This window comes from Anabrus simplex, chromosome 3, assembly GCF_040414725.1.
Source record: "Anabrus simplex isolate iqAnaSimp1 chromosome 3, ASM4041472v1, whole genome shotgun sequence".
In the NCBI taxonomy this organism is placed as follows: domain Eukaryota; kingdom Metazoa; phylum Arthropoda; class Insecta; order Orthoptera; family Tettigoniidae; genus Anabrus; species Anabrus simplex.
Genome location: NC_090267.1, coordinates 103710711 through 103734153, shown reverse-complemented (window position 1 = coordinate 103734153; position 23443 = coordinate 103710711). Strand labels below are relative to the sequence as shown.

The following is a 23443-nucleotide window of genomic DNA, read 5'->3' as shown; positions in this document are numbered from 1 at the left end:
GTACTACCAAATAGAGTACAGACAATACGCGACACTCAGCGACATATCGAGGGACTGCTATTAGAATTTTCTCTAGCGGATTGTCCTGAGAACTACTGATTCTGTCATGAGAGTACGTGTACCTGTGTGTGAAGTTTTTGGTGTTATTTATGCGTTTTCAGTGAGTTGACATAATAAATTAGTAGCGTGTGTCATTCCTTGATATCTCCTCTCATTATGGGGGGAAAGGTATGTGCTGTATTTGGCTGCAGTAACTATATAGCGTTAAGTATCTCTTATATATCCTTACTCGTTCTGGTGTTTATATAACTCTAGTTTGGGTTCCCAGTCACTATGGTATCATGGGGAATGAGACTGCTGATCAGGCAGCTAAACGAGCATCACAACAATCCCCCCTCTTTTTCTTGCGATCCCTCTTCTGATCTCATTCATGAAGTGCGGGAAATAGCATATCGACATTGGCTGTCCGATTGGAATGAAACGTCACGAGAAAAGGGATGTTTTTATCATCAATTACAACCTGTTATTCCTCTTAAACCGTGGTTTTATTATGGTACGTACTCTCGGCGCCATATCACATCTATTATACGTCTACGTTTTAATCATGCCCTTACTCCCCAATATAAAAATCGTTTTCATCTTCCTCCCCCAACTTCCTGTGCTTGTGGCTTGTCTGATACTGACAGTAATCACCTTCTGTTACAATGTCCTGCTTTTGATGTTCCCCGCCAGCGTTTCCCATCCTCTTTGCTTAACATGGGCATCCCCATCCCCACAAGTATTTCGTGTTTTTTATCCTCTCTAACTCCTACTCTTGTGAACAGCATAAATCAGTTTCTTGATGATGCACATATTATATTATAATCCTCTGACAGTCTCTTTATGCTCACTCTTCCATTGCAAAATGTTTGTCATAATTTTGGTAGGATATAAATCTCTTTACCCTCTGTCTATATGTTATCATCGTTTCTTGTGTGACTCCTATGGTATGTTTTTTCTATCAATTACATTTTAAAGTACAATACGAGTGATACATGTGTCAGTGTTAAAGTAATTAATGTTTTCGTGACTGGACGATAACACATGAGTCCAACCACACCTTTCAAGGAGAAGAAGAAGAAGAAGAGAAGAGAACTATGAAATAGAGAAGAATGCGTGGTCTTTCTTCCGTTTAACTCGTGACAAGAAAATGTAAGTAATATTGTGTTTGCATATATATTCTTCCAGTGACAAAGGGATTTTGATAGTAGTTCCTAATCTTCTGACCTACTCGACACATATTTTAACTGGCATAAAGTATAATACGCATATTTTATTATATAGTGCAGCAGTTAACTTCAATACCGATGTGTTCTTGTAGGTGTGATCTGTGGGTTTGATTTAATTCTTGAAAATACATACCGGTATGCATATGAGTGTGGCTGGTTGTGTTACAAGTTACCCCATTTGAAATGGTGTAATGCGTTGTCAAGCACTGAACAAAATATGGGTGACTTAAGAAAGGTACACATTTTGTTGAAACAATATGATGATACAAATTTGCTTTACCCCAATATCATAACGAGTATTGCTTGTAGGGAAGTTTTGAATGTTTTTGAGGCTAATTTTATAGATTTTCTTCCTGATAGTAGGCTTCATGTTTAGAGGGAAATTGTTCAGGTTTTAAATGTTAATTCATTGCATCATGTGTGTAAGGAATGTGTAGATATTTTCATTGATAAGGGTCTTAATGTGATGATAAAATGTTTTTAAATGAGAAAAAAAGACAAATCTAACCGTAAAAGTTCAGGCAGGAATGCTAAAACAAAAAAAAGTAATGCATAAATGAAACATCCAGCCATTTCACAGCAGTCCATTTCTTATCTTGTTTATATATCTAATTTCAGTCTTTGAATAATAAACTTTTAAATAATTGTTCATTAATTTATCCAGAATTGCTTCACACGTAATATCTCAATGACACTTTCTCTCTAGACGTAATTTATTTATCCATTTTCGTATATGCATTCCCATTGATATTTGAATTTAGCGCTACTTTTCAGGTCAAGTCACTAGGAGCACCACCGTTGAATTGCCTCCCATTTTAACAAGGCTAAATCCGTAAGTGTCGCGTATTGTCTCTACTGTATTAGGTACTACACTGTATGCATGCATTAGAACCAACATTCTCTACGGCTTGACATTATATTCTGTCCTAGGTATGTCTCTGATTTCATCCCTTTACTCACATAACATTGAAATCTTGACTTCCCTCTATTTACATTTATAACTTATCTCATGTGGTTCCCACTTATTTAAACTAATGCTACCATCATAACACAAGATGTAATGAAACGAAATCACTTAGTTTCCTTTTATTTTTACAAATTACAATCATTTTCTGTACCGTAAAAACTACCGTTTTCCAAATCTCTATATTAATAAAAATCCTATTTTCTAACATATACAAAATAAAATGTTCCCTCTAAATCATATACGTGAGTTTTTTCATGCTAAGAGTTTGTTCTACTCATCCTTCCGCCTCCATTTCCTCTCCAGCGAAAGGTATCTTCCCCTACTGCTTCTACTCCATCATGATTCCTTCACTGGTTCCCATTGAATCAACTGCTCCTTGGATGCTGGGCTGGATCATGACGTCTCCTGTTCAGGATACGGCATTCTGCTACTGCTGTGGTCCTTCGCTGATGTGACCGGACTCGTACAGGTTGCACGAATAGCCTGGTAACCTCGTGACAGTCTGTAACGTCACTCGGACTTCAATTAAGTAACATTTGATGTAATAAGTTATTAATCATTATGACTGGCTATCGCGATTTATTCTTTGTGGACTGTGTTTTTATCCCTACTTCTTACTGTCTTTTTAATGTTTATCTTCACTCGCGAATACCATTCCGTGTAAGTCCGCCAGAAACTCCCGTACTTTAGTTTCGTTTCTGTAAAGCAATTGTCTTCGATACTCGAGCGCACACGTAATATGCCTTGCTTATATCAACATACTGATATCATATCTTCTGCACCTGTTTACTGCTTCGAATATTTCGCGGTTACACCGTGTCCCTTCGGAATTATCTTCATACGAGCTGTGCTAATACTTTAATATTGTCTTCATACTAAACTGATTCCCGAATGACACTCTCCGTACAGCATAAAATAATACTAAGTCTGCTTCAGAAAATAAGTTAGAGAATGAGTTCAGAATTCGACTATCGAGCTCGATAGCTGCAGTCGCTTAAGTTCGGCCAGTATCCAATATTCGGGAGATAGTGGTTTCGAGCCACTTTGTCGGCAGCCCTGAAAATGGATTTCCGCAGTTTCCATTTTTACACTGGACAAATGCCAGGATGTACCTTAAATAAGGCCACGGTCGCTTCCTTCCCACGTCTAGCTATTTCCTGTCTCATCGTCGCCGGAAGACCTATCTGTGTATGTGCGACGTAAAGCAACTTGCAAAAATAATCAGAATTCGGCTAAGACTGAGTCAGTAGCTGTCTCTGTGAATGCTACGCATGCATGAATTCACACTGCAACAATCAAGAAATGAGATTGACTATCAGACTTCCAATGTGACTACTTTCAGAATGCCAGTACGAATACGAATGGAATGCTCTTACGAATACGAACGGAAAGCCCAAAATACCAAGTTTCTGTTTTTAAAAAACTCTCTCAGCTGCTGTTTCCATAACTTCTCCCCTATTTGGCTTTTACGTGTCCTCCAATCGCATCCACTCTCGTTCCTTTGATCCCGTCTCAATGGTTGGTTTTTTTTGCTAATTGCTTTACGTCACACCGACACAGATAGGTCTTATGGCGACGATGGGACAGGGAAGGGCTAGGAGTGGGAAGGAAGCGGCCATGGCCTTAATTAAGGTACAGCCCCAGCATTTGTCTGGTGTGAAAATGGAAAACCACGCAAAATCATTTTCAGGGCTGCCGACTGTGGGATTCGAACCTACTATCTTTTGAATACTGGATACTGGCCGCACTTAAGCGACTGCAGCTATCGAGCTCGGTATGGTTGGTTTCTGTGGCGATGGTATCCATATTCTTCTTAATATTCGTTCCGCTGTACCATGTATTTCCAATCCCGTCTTATTTTTATCGCCTCCCCTCCGTCATGGTTTGAGTGTGTCGAATGGCATAATTTTTCGGAAAGTGCAGTTTTACGATCCTTCTTCCGGCCTATCTTAATTTTCTTAAAGGAACCCTTCCTAAAACTACACTCCTTTCAATACATCCCCTTTTTTTCTCGGCTGCAAATGTTTTCTACCGGACTTCTAAAATATTGTCTTTTTGGTGGAGTGCACCCTCGGCTAAATCCAGCGTTTTCCAAAAGAAGTACTGTCCGGACCGTAAAGTTTTAGAGCTTCGTTGTCAATGCCTGACAAAGCTTCAACCTTCTATCTTTGCCCCTCCTGGTCTGGCCTTTCTATGTCCAGGAGGTCTCACTACTTGAATTGCATCAAATATTCTTTTCAATTATTCTATTCTCATTACTCAATATATATTTATGTGCTTGCCAGCATGGGCCGTTGCCTACTTGATACACAAGGCCTGGAAATACAGCACACTAGACTCTTCCTCGAAATACTTTCGACAATCGCCGCTAGAGTTCTTTTTACTAATCTGTCTCTCCCGCTCATTGCAACATACTCGAATATGAAAAACTATAAAAAAAATCATTAAAACTAGTCATATCAGAGGGCAGCAAACAGATATGAGATCAAATATAGACCAAGAGCAATTGTTTGACTTATTTTCTACAACGTATTTCTTACAATATGCTTAAACGAAATACGAATTCACGAAAGAAGCAGAGAAATTTGATAGCGAGTTTGTCACTTCTTACCGATTCCTTTAACCCCTTCGGTGGGCGAAGCGGCGAGATCCGCGGTTACAAGTCGCTTGCTCGGTGGGGAACGCGGATATATCCGCCGATTCGAATTATATTGTTTTTTCTCAGTTGCCTGCCTGCAGAAATTTATTTCCTTTTTAGCAGCGTATTCTGGATGAGTCTTCCCTCTGATGTGGATTTTTTCAATCATGTTCTCCCAATACAAATGTGTCATCCACGAGTTGCAATATAAAGAACGCAGCTGTGTCCGGGCAAGAACGACCTAAGGCCTAATAGCTCCGCGCTGAAGCTTTAGCTCATCGCCTAATCGTCCCTTGGATGTAATAATATTGCTGTAGAAGGGATTTCTAGAGATTATGACACTGATCAGACTTCTCTGATGACATTATAGAACTGTGAACTGATTTATTATCCCCAGTCTTGAGTTCATCCTTCACGACTGGAGTGTGTGTTTATCGCGAGTTACACAGCATTTTATTATCGTACGCATACGTAATACAGTCCTATTTCATAATTTCCGGCCAAATTGCTGAGACCAGGGTTCTATTCGATCCGTTTTCTTACATTTTTTCCGCTAAAATATATATAACGAATTACCGGCCCCCACTGTTAGAGGAAGACGATTTACGGGTCATGATAAACAAAATGTTGAAATTTAGTGGGGAGAATTGTGGTATTATGAAGTAAGTTCTGCCGAAGGGGAATTCGTAAGTGACAGGAATTTACCTGGAAAAAGTACTGCAAGCTCGAATATACAGGATTTGGGCGTAGCTGATGCGAATGTTCAGCAGTCGCAAAAGAGATAACACGTGTTCGATTCCAGTTCAAGTAGCGATCATGACAGTGACAGTTGTGACGATAACACTAATTACAATCCAACCATTGCAAGTTCTTCGTCAACTTATACTGGAAATGGACAAAGAAATTCCCGCTTTGATCCAAATTTCCATCGTGATGTAAAAAGAGTGTTTTTAGGGAAAACAAAACTGAGCGAAATATTGTAATTCCTTTCTTATGACGAGATATGCCAGAACATAGCTGAACAGACAAAAGATGCCGAGCAGGAAATCGCACATAAATCCCAGTTTAGTAAGACAAAAGGAAGGAATCGAGATCAAGACCGTGTCCGGACAAATAAGGACGAAATAAAGCTTCTTATGGCCATACTGTTGCCGCAAGGGATTGTAGAGAAACCTAAATTAGGACACTATTTCTCCCAATCGCTTGTTCACTACGCCTTCTTTCTATGAACTGATGACACAAAAGAGACTTTTTTCTCGCCAGATTGAGTGGCCTGGCCAGCCTCCTGACCCCAACTTGGCAGGTTCGATTCTGGCTCAGACCGGTGGTATTTGAAGGTGCTCAAATACGTCGGCCTCTTGTCAATAGATTTCCTGGCATGCAAAAGAACTCTTGCGGGACTAAATTCCGGCACCGCAGTGTCTCCGAAAACCGTAAAAGTAATTAGTGGGACGTGAAGCCAATAACATTATTATTATTATTATTATTATTATTATTATTATTATTATTATTATTATTATTATTATTATTATTATTATTATTATTATTATTATTATTATTATTATTATTATTATTATTGTACCGGACGGTACACCTCCACGCCGCTAATTTAAAATGTGCGCCAGTTGAAACTCCTCTGCTGGAGGAAGTCTGAACTTTATTGACGGTATTAATTTTCAAGTTTCTCAGAAGATGTCACTACGTGGAAAGTTTGGAGTTTTTGAACTGTGCCACTTTTGATGTATTTTTGTTTTACCGGTAGTAAGAAGTGTGAACTTTCTCTTCTAGAGGACACTACTGAAAAACTACAATGGTGCACCCTAGTGCGATGTGAAAGAACTATTTTTTGGAGAAATTTTTATTTCAAAAGTTTGTTTCTTGTTAATTTTTTTTCTGTTATTGTTTAAGTTGGCTGTATACCCCTCTCTTTCCCCTTGTTTTGTATTTAGCCAATCCCGAATTTCTTTAATTAATTTCTGACCAATCTGATGTATCTTCCCCCAACTTGAATATGCTGCTTATCCCTAACCAATAAAGTGATTGTGGGCGGGTGTTTTCTTCCCTGAAACGCCTCGAACTTTCCACGAGAGTATATAAACTGCTGATTTTTGGGTCTCTGCGCCACTTCTGTACCATCTTTCAGTGTGTAAAGTTCATAGCAGGGGGCGGGATGCGCCTCTTTCTTCGGCAGCGGTCAACAACAAGGTAATGGCCGATTAATAACTTCTTTCTTTGCTAGCTCAGCAGTTTAACTCTCGGGGCGGGTCCGAAGTTTTTCCATAATGTAACCTTCCTTAAAATGTAAAGACCCTTGGTATCTATTCTATCTTTAAACTGCATATCGGGATAGAGAGTGCTTAACCCTCTCGAGCTCCCACTCATATTGTTTTGAGGTGAACTTATTTTTCTCAACCTATTCTTCTTTAACGTAATGTAAATTGTTTCTTTCTTAAGTCACCTCTTTAGTATGGGATTAGCCCTTGTATTAACGGCCTAGTGCCAAGTAGGTTTTAAACAAAGTGTATTTGGAGCGCAAGTTCGCCTCCTCTCAAATTGTTATTTTAGAGGTCATGTAATTAATCTTTTTCTCATTTAATAGACCTCAGTAGGTTGGGTATTTTACCCCTGTGTCTATGTCCTGAGAGGACAACTTGAAGGTGGAGTTTGGTGTGGCCTTTGAGAGGCTTAAAGTTTGAGAGCGAGTGGCTCTTTCTTGAAAATTGAGTGTTGTATGCCTCGAGGAGGCTTTTCTGTGTAATTTGGAGCAAGTGCTCCTGAGCATGAATGGGGTTTTCTGCCCCTCTGTTAAAACTTATTTTGGAGTAAGGTTGGGCTGATTGCCCAAGAATTGTGAAGCCGGGGCGCGAAGCCCAAATCCGGTAAATATTGTAACTACATTTTGTTGACTTGCTACTCTGTACCTGCCATGCTTGTTATTTCTTTATTTTGAAAAGAAAATATAACCTTGTTAATTTTACATGAACTCTAATTTCGTAGCTTGAGACCCGTTCACACCCGCACCTTCTTTCACCTCTAACTACCGCAAAAACACGGTAACAATTATTATTATTATTATTATTATTATTATTATTATTATTATTATTATTATTATTATTATTATTATTATTATTATTATTATTATTAGATTTTCCTCCACAGCTTTTTACATATTTCTGACAATGAGGTGAATAATGCACAACTTCCTCCCAAAGTATACGAAATAAATCCAGTATTTGACCACCTGTTAGCAACATTTTCGGAAGCTTATATCCCTGATGTCAAAATGTCAATTGATGACAACCTCTTCCTATGGAAAGGGTGGCTAGGGTGGAAAGTTTACATAACAAGAAAACGATCGCGTTTCGGAATGGAATTATATAAATTATGCGAAGGCGAGACAGGTTATATAACATGACCTGCTTCCGTTTGTATCATAATGAACAGCTGTAAAAGACACAACACTCTGAAGACTGTAAATACTGTAAATGTTACTTGTACTGTAATATAGTCCGTTTATGTCACTTATGAATTGTAGGGAGGCGATATAAACTTGATCCCTCGAAAGCGCTAACCAACATAACAGAAAAATTCGTGAGTATTATAATTTATTCCATTGTACATCTTTTAAGTACATGTAAACTTTATAAATCTACAATTTACATTTACAGAAACATTTATTTACAGGCAGAGATTGATAGTAAACTGCCTAAAATATTCCAGTGAAAGTTACTGTATAAACGAAAACCAGAGTTTTGCTGTTAGGAAGAAGAAATCTCGATTTCACAGTGTGAAAGCACTTAGTACGTTTTTGCACAAAGTATTGAAAAATTAAAATAATCGAATTTTTCAACAATTAAATACATTATATTGAAGTAAATATATCTCTTTTGGTCCTTCAATAGTTCATTTTAGTCTATGATTGTTTCTAATCAAGTAATTAAATATTTTCTTTAATCAGGGAAATCGCTCTCCACTTGGGAGTGAGCTAGTGTGAACCGAGCTCCCCGCTTAAGGGGTTATTTGTGCCTCAGAGTATCCGATAAGCGAATCGAGATTGCGGTCATAAATAACTTTGGATTTAATCGCCCTTTCAGCAATTATCAGCGATCCAATCTTTTTCTCCGCACATCTGACGTTTTGAAATTCGTATTGAAGCCGCTGTTTGGTGAGCGATGTTATGCCCGTTTCGCCCTTAGGAAATCCTATGTAATTTTTTAGCGTCTTCTCATACGGTAGTTAGGCAGTGCAAGGATCACAGAAATCTGTAACTGGTAAGTGGTTTTCTATGCCAGAGGACGCACATATTTAGCGTCGTTTCATCGTATTTCTCTTTTTCTTCGCGTAAAATTAAATTTGTCTTCGTCTCTGTGGTGTAGTAGTTAGTGTGATTAGCTGTCACCCCCGGAGGTCCGGATTCGATTCCCGGCCCTGTAACAAAATTTGAAAAGTGTTACGAGGGCTGGAACGGGGTTCACTCAACCTCAAGAAGTCACCTGAATAGAGGTGGGCTCGATTCCCACCTCAGCCATCCTCGAAGTGGTTTTCCGTGGTTCCCTCTTCTCCTCCAGGCAAATGCCGGGATAGTACCTAACTTATGGCCACGGCCGATTCCTTGCCTCTTCCCTGCCTGTCCTTTCCAATCTTCCCATCCCTCCACAAGGCCCCTGTTCAGCATAGCAAGTGAGGCTGCCTGGGCGAGGTACTGGTCATCCTCCCCAGCAGTATCCTCCGACCCAAAGTCTGGCGCTCCAGGACACTACACTTGGGGCGGTAGATGTGGGATCTCTCGCTGCGTCCGAGGGAAAAACTGACCCTGGGGGGTAAACGGATGAAGAAAGGAGAAGAAAATTAAAATCGTTCTTACAGGAATAAAGCTCCTAAATGACCAATTTTAGCATACTTTTGAATGGTTTGCATTTTGATCCAGTTCAGATACCGTAAAACTTGGCAATACATCATTTTGGGAGATGGACACTTCCTGCGTTTGACATTTTCCTGTTTGTGAACAGGATGTACAATGAAAATAGAAGGAAGTTTGATTGATGTGCTTACACTGAAATCTGTTTAATGAGAAGAATTGCTAGGTACCTAAAGATATCCTACTATATAACCTTGCCTTGAAATAGTTTGCTTCCATTTCTCTCTTAAACCGCACTCGGAAGGGAAACTATGGAACGTAGCCAACGCACTGTTTCAGAACTTACATTGTTTTCTTTTTCGGAAGTCTGTAGAATGACTTTGATGTACTTTGCTGTCTGTAATTATTGCTACCATATATAACACTAATACCGGTACTGCCTCTTCGAGCCACATTTTCTTTAAATAATTATATATTTTATCATTTGACATTTATTACTTCTTCCGGTCGTGATGCGAGCCACAGAGTGATTCACCGTCCCTGTCAATTGTCAGTTGTTTACCTATACTTTTTTGAATTGTTTTCTAAGTACTTTAAGAATTTATCTAACATTCCTCTTGATAAATTATTCCAATCCCGTACTCTTCATTCTACAAATGAATACTTTACTTTCATTTGGCTTACAGATAAATATACTTTCACATTTTATCACTGTGTTCATAATATTAAAGCATTAACTAATAAAATGTGTTTGAGATAATCTGAACTACTTTAAAAATCCATGTTCAAAAAGTCTTATTTTATTTAATGTAACATTAAATTTTGTTCGGGTAATTTCATTCTTGTTTGGTGGCGACACTGGTAAGGCTCGCTTCAAAATTCTGAAAATGGCGGGTACTGATGGTGAAGATGAACACAATTCTGCCGAAGATGATCAGCGAACTCCTTGTAAATATGGGTCCAAATGCTATCAAAAAAACCCTGCTCATCTACAGAAGTATAAGCATCCTCAGAAACGCGAATCAAATGTAAGTTAATGGTCTTGCCTGCACTATCCACTTTATAACAACCGGTGTTATTCTGACCGCTTAGTAGGCTGGAATAAATATGGTATAAATAATTGCATACAGTTGTTCATTGCCTTTGATGAGGACATTGATGTGAGGTTGTGTCATTGTCAACTGAAGTAATGGTGCTTATATTGCATTGTTGTGTTCGTGACATGCTTTTTGATGAAGCTTTTATTCAGAGCTTCTTGATATTGGAGGTTATTTAGGAATGCTGTTATGGACAGGATTTATTATTAAAGAAGATATCACTTTTATTAGACGAAATTGTGTCCACTCTGATTTTTAAACAAGTAGGTAATATAAACAACTCAACTGGAACGTAAAATTGCTCCTTTTGGATTTGTAGTAACAATTTTGTGTTGCGTAGCGGACGGGGGCGACTTAGGATGGATCACAGGGAGATTTGTTCCCTGTCACTAGGTGCTGTTCTGTAGAAGAAATAACAATCATTGGCATTCCTCGCTTTTTTAATTTATTTGCTTTCTTTCTTTTCTGAAGCATGTGTTTGCTGTGTACAGGATTCAAAGTTGATATGTTAGGATTGAGTTGCATCAGCTGTTCGTCTCCACACAGTTTAGTGAAATATATTTCTAGGCTGATAGGGAAAATGGGTATAAGAAAGTTACTTATATCATCTCTCCTAGATGGATGTTAATATGTTTACTTAAACAAGTACTGTTACGACTGAATGAAATACTGTACACGTAGTTTAGTTTTGACTTACACTACTTAGATGAAAGATAGATATAGTTTCCTGGACTCACGCTGTGGACTTGTTAGTCGTTTTCTGCCTTATACTCATTTTCCCTGGCAGCTTTGAATTGGAAGTAAGTTAGGTAAATACTAATAATTACAGGAATAAACATATGAATAACCAAATCAGTGGCACTTTAGCTCTAGTGGCTTTGGCTTACTGACCGATGGTTGCTCTATTTGGACAATATTCACCACTTGTGTTATGTTGATGATCACTAGCTCTCCTGTCAGGAAAGTTCTCGTTTGATCTGACAAGAAGTAAACCCCATCGAAGGCCAACTTAACTGAGGAAAATTATGTGTAAAACTGAATCAAACCTGAGACCACCTGAACAGAGTACTTCATTCAGCACAACTCATTGACCTCCACAATGGTTGAACATGCAAATATGCTAATGCTTTTTCATAATAAGAGCTTTGGCAAGCTTGACTACACATGGAAACACACTTCCCCACGAACCTACTATACTGACGTAGTAGGGGGAAGAGGTGATACTTCCACGTGGCGCGTCCCAGGTGGCTGATAGGGGGTTCCTAACCAGCTTGCCGGCGGACTTGTGCAAAAAAAAATAGCTCTCGCGGACCAAACACACAACCCCCTTTGGGTGGGGGATGCAGATGAAGAATACACCTGCGGTATCACCTGCCTGTCGTAAGGGGCAACTAAAATGAGCGACCAAGGGATGATGACATTAGAACCGTGAAACTACATGTGTTTAGTACCATAGTACCATTACGTGAGGAACACCGTGGGTCAACATTACTTGTAGTTAGTACCACCATGTGAGGAACACCCTGGATCTACGTTACCAATGAATAGTGCCTTTATGTGAGGAACATCACAATTCTGTGGTAAGTAGGGTCTACGATTGTGCGTATTCCACCGAAATGGGCGAGCGGGCATTTGGCTGTGTGAATTAATGTGCATGTGCTGTAATGCTGTGCTGGAATGTGTCAGTTCCTGTGGGTTCAGAATGGTTCTGCGCTACCTATGAGTAGCACCACTTTAGGAGAAACACCATGGGTGTACGTTGCGTGTGATTAGTATCACTATGTGAGAAACACCACGGGTTTGGCTGACGCCCGTGGTAAGTACCACTATGTGCGAAAACCATGGGTATGCGTTACCTGGGAGTAGTTCCATTATTTGAGGAATGCCATGGGTTTGTATTACCTGTGGTTGTTACCATAATGTGTCATACACCGTGGGTCTATATTGCTTATGATTAGTAGCACTATGTGAGCAACACCATGAGTTCATGTTGCCTGTGATTAGTTCCACTTAGTAAGGGGACACCAAGGTAATACCGGCGCTTGTGGTTAGTCCCACTCTGTGCGGAGCACCACGGGTCTGCGTTGCTTGTGAGTTGTACCCTTATGTGCAAAACACCATGGGTTTGTGTTACTTGTGAGTGATGCCATTGTGTGCGACATACGATAGGTCTACATTTCCTGTGATCAGTACCACCATTAGAGAAACACCACGAGTCTACGTTACCTGTGATTAGTACTACTATAGGAGGAACACCATGGTTCTACCTCCTAGTGATTAGTACCATTGTAAATGTCCGGCGACCTGGATTTTGGACCCCTTTACATAATGATGCATCATCCCAGTAATTTAGGCTTTATGAATTGGATCCAAGGATTTTTTTGTTTCATTATCATTTTTTTCATCATCATTTGTTTTAGATTCTAGTCATTGGATAGATTTTGAAGTTTTATTGTTTGTTTCATTCCCCTCTTATCATTAGGAGCAATGACCTAGCTGTTAGGCCCCTTTAAACAACACACATCATCATCAAAACACACTTCTATAAGTCTTGCATGCTGAACTAATTATGGTAGTACTCTTTCACATCAGATATGTTCAACTCGTTTATTTTTTATGTATTAAACCAGGCCTCCTGTCTTTAAGAGCTGCAAGCCTGTGATGATGTCCTCCTTAAGTGTCTGTTTCTTTATCACTTCACATTCAAGTTTTTATCTGAATGGAAATATTAATAAATTCTGTGATCTTGCCTTATAATATTGTGTGCAAGATATAATACTGCTTAAACATGTGAAAGACTTTTTCTCTACTGATAGTCTGTTCTTGTAAATAGCATTTTTCCAAATTAAGGCACGCAACTTTCATATCTCTTTATTCTATAATTTTTTTTTTTTTTTACACCTTGTGAAACGTCCTACTGTAGAAGTTGATCTACCTCACGAGTTGGCCGTGCGGTCAGGGGCACGGAGCTGTGAGCTTGCATCCAGGAGATGGTGGGTTCCGAATCCCACTGTCGGAAGCCCGGACACCAGTGGGATCTGAATCCACAACCTTCGTGAAATCTGGAGGAAATCCCACTGTCCAGTTGGCCATTTTTTGTTCTGTACTTAACATCTCTTTAACACGTACTACATGTACGTAACATGATCGAATAGGTTGAAAGTCGATTTTGATTACAATGTGATCGTGAAAATTCAATATTCATTGACTTGGCCCACAACGGGCAACTTGGATGCACTCAGCAGTGTGATGGCAGTATCTTAGATCCTTTCCAATAGAACAAAGATGACCTAGGTCACTATAGCTCAATTGGTAGAGCAACCGACACGAAATTGGGGGGTTGTGGTTTCGGATCCCACTGGTTTCCAGTTGGCCATTTTTGTTCTGTACTTAACATCTCAACTCTTACTACATATATGTAACATGACCTAATGGGTGTTGAAAGTCAATTTCAATAATAAAGGTATTATTTCCCAAATTTCGAAATAGAGTTCTTCTTGAGATTAAATGAGAGAAAAAATGGCAACTATGCTCCAACACATGCATTTAAAATGTTTTTAACTGGGCTTGCATGATTACCCTACACTTCTGACTTACTTTGTTTATTTATTCAACCTTAAGATTGAGTACATATCTTGTTCCTGCATACTTTTACATCACAGTGGAGATTCTAGCCTGACACATTATCTAATTTGCTTCAGGGAAATTCCTACTCTATCTGTACACAAATGCCTGAGTGGGGAGGCGTGTTTACTATATACAACTCTAGCCAGAGTAACAAACGAAAAGTAATGGAATTGTGGATTGAAACCACACACTACAATCACATCAAATAAAGTATACATACAAATTAAACATTCACGCTGGTTCATTCACTTCCAGTGGAAGGAGATCAGATAACATTCCTTGTAATTAACACACATGACCCAAGACTCATCAGACATTTAAAACAACTCAATCCCTATTCAACATTGATATCCTGAAATGAAACAAGACACAAATAACACATCGGACCTTAAATCAATGATTAATTGAACGTTGGGTTCCTGAAAATAATCATGACACAAATATAAATCGCACTTGATTTCACACCGAAACTGATGGCTCAAATAGATAACTCGCACTATTAAATCTCAGAGGAAATGATAATAATGTGGACAATAATACAAAATCAGCCGCAAAATAAATAAATTTCCCTCACCGGATATCGACAGAATAACAAATGGAGATCCACACTTCTAATACATCTAAATCGTCTGGGTTCCCAACACCCAAAGAAACATGAACACACTAGCCTCACTGGCTCATAACACCCGCTATACACAACGTCTACTCAAGGCAAGTCATATTAATAAATTCAGTAACGCAGGCCTTTACTGAGAAACACACTTCCCATAAATTTAACAATAAAATAGTTCCATGTCCTAAGTTTAATTAGGTTGACATTCAATAGATGACTATTGTTCCATCTATAAGTTCAGTCGAACCATCTCAAGAATCATACTTTTGTATGTTCGATTAATTAATTAATTAAATTTAAGCAAATAATTGTGCTTTAATTCAAGTTGAAGACTGAAAATATATCCACAATGTACTCAAATTTACACATTAATCATGAAAGTTACTGAACTATCTCTTATTACATTCCTCAGGAGTAAAAAAAAATTGAATGACTTCTAAACTCTGAATAAAGTTTGATTAATCCTTTAACATGAAATTTCAATCCTACTGGTTAGAAAGAATGATCCCTTATAGAAATCTGGCAACATGATCATGATACAACACAAATAAGTCATATCTTCATGTGGAAAGTAAGGCAATAAAACTATCAAAGGTGTGGACAAAAGCTCCACAAACATGCATGCATGTCCAAAGGAAAATTTGACTGATGTTTGCCCTTCAGAACTCTTTATCTCACTGACATTAACTTTTAATGATTTAAATGTTACTTCCCTTAAACTTTATACTTACATTCAAAAATCAAAATATGACAGGAAGACACCAATAAAAAGAATGAAATAATTATAAACTAAGCTCACCTGTTCAGCTTGAAATGAATTAAAACGACGACTCCAAGCACTAGTTATCATTTACAATACAATATTTACAAGTTATATAAAAAAATAAATCTACATTTTTAAAGAAAGTGAAATGAGGACATCGTCCTATAAAATATTACCCTATCAAACTTTCATTAACCGAGCTCGATAGCTGCAGTCGCTTAAGTGTGGCCAGTATCCAGTAATCGGGAGATAGTGGGTCCGAATCCCACTGTCGGCAGCCCTGAAAGTGGTTTTCCGTGGTTTCCCATTTTCACACCAGGCAAATGCTGGGGCTGTACCTTAAGACCATGGCCGCTTGCTTCCCATTCCTAGGCCTTTCCTATCCCATCGTCACCATAAGACATATCTGTGTCGGTGCGACGCAAAAAAAACAAAAAACAAAAAACCTAACATATTTAACCTATCTCTTCAGCCATTAGATAACGTCTTACATTTTATAAATTCATTCAAAAGCTAGTACTCGTCTTTTGTTAATTCACCATGGCACCTCAGCAAGACAGCCCTCATTGATTTAGTGACCGTACATCGTCACTGGGATCAGCAAACCAGAAGATGATGTTCCTGCGAGTCTCCATTTCAGCAGTCTAGGTTCCAATCCTCGTCTTCTTTCTTGCACCTCAACACTGGTACAACATAAATTTCATCAACTTTGAGAGCTACCACTGGAATTTACAACCTGTGTGACATAAACATTGACGTGCTGCTATCCTTGACCTATTGAAACCGTTTTTCACTCGCCTTCCTCACACGGCTACTGCTTACATAAGTCCAGCTACGTTTCTTATCTACAAGCTCAAGTTCACATCTAATTGCCCTCTCTTTAACTAACATGTCTGCGCTCCACAATGTTTATTCAGTTTAGTTTGTAGATTTTAAGTTCCTTCCCATATCTATCTGTCCAGTCTACAAAGGAATATCAAGAGCTGTTACATGAATTAAAATTGAAGAAGACAGAAATTTGGAGCGACTTTCATAAAACGGATGCAATAACAACAGACAATATTGGTGCCAAAGTTGCTTCGATCTCGGACATACAGTGACTCGTGCAGCAGTCCATGGTTTCCATTATAAGGCATGTGTTGTACTTAATTTTCACGAACCGAACCATGATTGTGTGCGCCGAAGGTGTGAAATATTTTGTGGTCATTACCAAGCCCTGGAGTGCCCAAAGAGGTCTTGTTCTCTGACAGAAATTTGTAGCGAATAAGTTTATATTCTTGCACATTGTGTGCTTTTCTATTTAATAAAAATATCTAACTTTGCTGATAGTTTAATATTGTGAACTGTCTGTGTGTTACTGTTCCCTGCTACAAAATGTGTAGCTGTAGATTCTCTCCCATATTAAAGTTTTTGTTCTGTATTTAACCAGTCTCTCACTATCTCAACTAGAGAATTTTAACACTTCCATAGTTCCTGGACATCTCGTCCTCTAAAACATTTTGCGCACAGCAGTTCCATTTCTTATTACATTTATGGTACCTATAGGATTCAAGCCTATAAAATTTATAAAGTCTAACTTCACCTGACAATAACTCACGACTGACGACCATAAATGATGAACGACTTTTCATGAAAAACTCTATGAAAGATTCTAGGCGAAAGACTCCAAACGAATGGTGCGCTTCTCTGCTCTCTTGTACATTTTATTATTTAGTCCGTTCTTCCCTCATTATGGTGGATGGGGCCCAATTTGTACTTCAACCAGTCACCACTAAGCATTTAAATTAACGCTATTTTCCTATTGGGCTTCTAACACACGTCTCTTTCATTGTCTTCAGATTTTTAAGAACTGACGATTGCACCAATCATCTTCAATCACCCTACTTGTAGCCTCACACCAGGCCTCCGAAATGGTAGCCATTGATCCTGGCCGTTGTTTCAGTGGGTTTCTCCTTGTCCCGAAATAGAACTCTGCCGAGGTCACCTAAACATCGGCCAACGGATACCGCTCCTTTCTTTTTCCCAGAGACAATGCTTTGTTGTTTTATCCTCTCAGACAACTGGCGCCGTGATTTTTGCTCGTGTTTCAATATATTCCACAGAAAGGAATGAAATTACAAAGATTCCCAATAAATATATTCATAATATTTCCATTAAATTCATATATTAATTTACATGAACACTGAATAAGGGTTCAACTCTCCCTCTCGCTGTGGCATGTCAGAAGAAAGTAGTATATTTTTTGGCCTCATATCATAGAATTAGGTTTTTTTTAAAGGTTCGGATTTTCACTTATGAAAAAGAAACATCCTTCTCTTATGTTATTACTAGGGCTTGGATGTTCAGGAAGTAATATCGCCCCCCCTCGCCCCGGGCTTCTCTTTTGGCTATTTATTGGAATTAAACATGGCTTGGATATTTCTGAGCATATTTAACCCTATTTTATAGGGCATATAAATTTATATTTTACAATTTGTTATTGTTTTGGTCATATTTTGGTCATTTAGTTGTTTAAAGTAATATTTTGGGTTATATTTTGCAAGGAAAATGTACTTTAGGTTGAATGTGATGTCGAATGTTGCTTATGTAAATGTGTTTGTGGGATTGTGACAAATCTTGGAGCTTGGGCCTCAATGCTGAATTGTTGATGCTTATTGTATCTCGTCAGAGTTTACATCATTAGTTTTAGTAACCTCCTTTAGAGTAAGACTTGCAGTGCGGGTATTTACGTGCACTGGAATGTCACCCTTGTTGAGAGACAAGAAAATACAAGGGCTTATCTTATCTGTCTTGGCACCTGTGGCTTTAGGTAGCATCTAAATTACCTTCCTCCCCTCATCATTCTTAAAAATTTAAAGAAAGACAATATTCAAGGTTTCATATTTACATTAACAGTGATAGAGCTGACTTAAGGATACCTAAAGAAAGTGTTAAATTAAGAAATTGTGTTAAAGAGTTCAGGGGCGAATGCTTCTCTACCAAAGGAAATATCCTCTTCTGCAGAGTGTGTAAAGTTAAAGTGCTATGAAGCACTTAAATGCCAGCAGCGTTGCGACACTGCTAGATACAAATATGCTGATATGAATGGGGAACAAGAGGTATGTATTTTTTTCCCCCTATATTTTACTTCAGTTAAGTGTCCGGTGAGACTGTTGGCGCATTTTTAATTCCGATAAATAATACAAATTTCATTGGTGCGCAGGAGCAGTGATGTGGTCTCTGTCACCATTGAGTAAAACTGTAAAGAAGCCCATATACAGGGTGACCTTTAATAAAACCGACAAACTGCAAGGACTGATTCCTGACTGGAAGGGGAGGAAAAAAAGTCCTACGAACATGTGTCCGGAAATGGACGGTGTGCTTGCAACAACAAATAGTCCTTGAACACAGTGCATAGCTGAATCCCATCCACATCACAGCAGATGTTCAAAGTGGCCTCCATGGGCTGCAGTGCATGGGTTCAGACGTCGTATCATGGATTGCCTCACTCTTTTGCACGTTCCAGCCTCTTGCCGAATAGCGTCACAGGCGTTGTGAACATGCTGTTGAAGGGTCTGCACATCAGGAACTGGTTCAGCATACACAACGCTTTTCAGATGTCCCCAGAGGTAAAAATCCATGGGGTTTAAGTCCGGTGATCTTGGAGGCCATGCAACAGGGCCTCCGCGTCCTATCCAGTGCCTGGGGAAGATGATGTTGAGGTGTTGGCGAACTGTAATGCGGAAGTGAGGTTGTACTCCATCATGCAGAAACCACATAACCTGTCTTATTGCCAAAGGCACATTCTCAAGCAAACCAGGCAGAGTATTCTGCAGGAAGTCCAGGTATGTTCCTCCGTTGAGCCGTTGTGGAATAATAACTTGTCCAAGTATGTGGTCGCCAAGAATCCCTGCCCAAACATTGATGCTGAACCGATGCTGGTGAGACACTTGAACCATTCCCCGGCGAATTTCTGTAGCCCACAGATGAAGATTATGCAGATTGACGATGCAATTTCTGGCAAAGGTTGCTTCATCGGTAAAGAGGACTGACAACAGAAATCCCATAACTGTGATGGCATGGTGCAAAAACCATTGACAAAATCCTTCCAGTAGAGGGAAATCCACTGCTGATAATCCTTGCACTCGTTGCAGGTGATAGGGATAATAGCGGTTGTCATGCAGGATACACATAATCGTAGTCTGGCTTACACCATGTTGGTGGGCCACTTGCCTCAAGCTTGTACTAGGGTTCGTTGCAGTGTCCTGTAGAACCTGTTCCTCCAGATCTGGTGTACGCACAGTCCACCGCCTCGTCTGTTTGAAAGGACCCATGATCACACAAACGGCAAAAATGGCTTGAAACGTTGTGTGATGTGGTTGGTGTCTCTGAGGGTACTTGTTTTGGTACAGCCGTGCTGCCTCTTGACCGTTTCCATTGGCTTGGCCGTACACAAACACCATCTCGGCTTGTTCCCGACATGAATACCGGACCATTCTGCTTCCGACAGTACGCCACTTCAATCACACTATCTGCAACAGAAGAAACACACTGCAAGTAGTCAGAGAAAATTTCATTCGTCAGTGCCATCTACCGTTGCAACGATGCATTTTCGGACACATGTTCATAGGACATTTTCCCCCCCCATTTTCAGTCAGAAATAAGTCCCTGCAGTTTGTCGGTTTTATTAAAGTTCGCCCTGTATATCTGCAACAAGAGATGTCATTAAAGCAAGCAACAAATGTCTCACAGAGCTGGGGTTAGAGGAACAAAAACACCTTTTTTGATATACTCATTTACTTTTTGCTTCCAAAAGCAGAGTAGAGCTTAGAAACTACGAATTCAAGAGATGGTGTAAATTACCTCTCAAAGGAAAAGGTGTGGCCTATTTGAACAGTATAAACCCGCAAAGAACTGGGTTAGAAATCATACTGTTTCATCAGTCAGTGAATGGCGTGAGGGAATAAAAATGGCTGCTAATGTGTGCACTGTTCGATGTCTTCCTGGTAGGTCTCAGAACGGAAACCTCTGTCGGCATTGCCGAAAAGAGATAGAAACACTTCCTCATATTTTGGGACCTTGCCCTCTTGAGAAATATTGCGGAACACCGGGCATAACAAGATTCAGTCCTTTATAGCAAATTTCCTGGGTTGCTAAAGAGGTATCTGAACTTGCCGATAACTGTAGCAGTAGCGGAATTGACCTCATAGCTTACAAGGAATCGGAGGGTGTTGGATATATAATAGACCCCACAGTTTGTTTTGAAATCTCCGCAGACCAGCCAGAAGACGTTGATAGGGAAAGAAGCTCATCTATGAACTGACCATAATTTACAGGGTGTTTCAAAAAGAATATACATATTTCAAATGCATATATTTATTAAACTGTAAGACATACGAATATGAAACTTTACACACATATTTACGAACCTCTCAAGTTCAGATTACAGATGTTCAATGTGTCCTCCATCAGCGACACAATATCACATCGATACTCAAATTCCTCTTATGCTCGGGCAGGCATGTTATTCGTCACTGATGTTATGGCAGTACTGATCCGGTTCTTCAACTCTTCCAGGTTCTGTGGGAGTGGTGGTACATAAACGTCGTCTTTAATGAAACCCGACAGGAAGAAGTCACAGGGTGTCAAATCCCGTGACCGTGGAGCCCAGCTTAGACGTGCTAAGTCGCCAGCTCCTTGACGACCAATCCAATGGTTCGGTAGAGTTTCATTCAGCTATTCACGCACTTGGCGACTCCAGTGAAGGGGTACCCCGTCTTGTTGAAAATGAAGTTGTCTTAATGCAGCCTCGGAAACAACCAGTTTTGTAACATGGCGAGATACTGCTGACCGTTAGGAGTTTCCATCAAAGAAGAGTGGGCCATAAACAGATGATCGGGATATCGCACAAAACACATTGACTTTGGGCGAATCTCGTACATGTTCAATGACTGCATGTGGGTTCTGTAGGCCCCAAATTCAAACATTGTATTTGTTCACCTGACCACTAACATGGAAAGTTGCTTCATCACTGAACACTGTGTGTTGTACGAAAGTGTTACCATTGTCAATAGCATCAAGAATCTAATTACAAAATGCCACACGCTTGCGTTTGTCATCAGGACGCAGAGTTTGTAACAGCTGTAACTTGTACGGCTTCATAACCAACCGACGTCTCAGAACGCCAAATTGTTGTTATAGGCAGTTGTAACTCCCGACTGGCACGCCGAGTTAATTTTGAAGGACTACATTGGAAAGCAGTTTCAATTCGTGTAACATATTCTTCAGGAACACGAGGACGGCCAGGACTCTTTCCTATATCTACAAATTGTTGATACCATCTGTGAATGTTCCACTCATTCAGAGGATCAATTTGGTACCTCAACCTGAAACGTCTTTGCACTGCAATTGCGGAATTGCACTTCGTAAACTCGAGAACACAAAATGATTTCTGCTACGGAGTAGCCATTTTAAACATATGACTGTTACCAAGCAAAACAGAAGACAACTGACATCTAGCGGCTATTAATATAAACTAGACTATGTATTCGTTTCTCCAATAGCCGAGCAGAGTACAGCGATCGATAATTTGGACAAAATAATACTTTGTAATACGTATATTCTTTTTGAAATACCCTGTATTATAAAGATAAATTTGTATTGAAGTGATGAGATTAATGATAGGAGCTTGAGGGACTATTCCTCGTTTCATTGTGAATTTTTGAAAGCAATTTAATATAGAGGTTCCGGAACTATGTCTTTGTTAGCTTTACGGGGTTCAATTTCATTACTGAGAAATCATTGCTACGTGGTGTAACTCATATAGTTTAAAGGCATTATGAAAATAATGTAATCAACAAAATTATTGTAATTCAAAATTACAGTATATTGTAATTTGTTTCATTATGCTTTGTCCATTGTGAAAACCTTTACCTGAGGGAAGTTTTTGTAAATAAAAATAATAAAAAATATATTCGGTACTGACCATAGTTTAATTATTATTATTAATAATGAATTTATGATAGAAACTAGTGGAATTAAGTTAAAAGAATTACTGTAATAACGAAATGTAGTGCAATAAGATTGTGTAATGAATTGCATCTTTAATATAACAGAGTTAGTGGCAAAAATCATTTGTTGGAAGTACATATGTGTGGTCATATTTTCCATTTTTTGGGTCATATTTAGCTATTTTTATGAGCATATTTGGTTGATTTTTAAGCCCTAAACATCAAAACCCTAGTCATTATCATATGACTCATGAACATTCTACCTACCTGTACTCTGGTCCTTGATGGTTTTCTAATCTCGTGTACCTGTAGCCTGACAACTGACATCTCTGCATGAAATGCCTATACTTTTTCTTTTAATTTATTAGGTTATTGCTGTTTTGTAGGCACTTTTTTTTTGACCAAATGTAATGATTCAGATGACATTGTTTTATAGAAAATGTTTCTCACAGCTGCAAGTTTTTTTTTCTTGGGCTCTTTGGAAGATCATGAATCACTCTTTGTGCTGCTTATCTACGAGACTGTTTTCACTTAAACATACCCATATCTAAACTACAGTAGGAATGACAGCAGGTGTCACTGGTGATTTTCCCATTTTTTTTTTTTTTTGTCATCCTATAAAC

At 39.1% G+C, this 23443-nt stretch overlaps 1 protein-coding gene across 1 annotated transcript in view; it reads left to right on the top strand.

Annotated features, from left to right (window-relative positions):
• The first annotated feature begins 10604 nt into the window (after nucleotides 1-10604).
• Hpf1 (Histone PARylation factor 1) overlaps nucleotides 10605-23443 on the top strand; it is a 131606-nt gene continuing 118767 nt past the window's right edge. Inside the window, exon 1 of the mRNA XM_067142662.2 lies at nucleotides 10605-10759. Coding sequence (XP_066998763.2) covers nucleotides 10619-10759 — 141 coding nt within the window. The 5' untranslated portion in view covers nucleotides 10605-10618. The remainder of the gene's footprint in view (nucleotides 10760-23443) is intronic.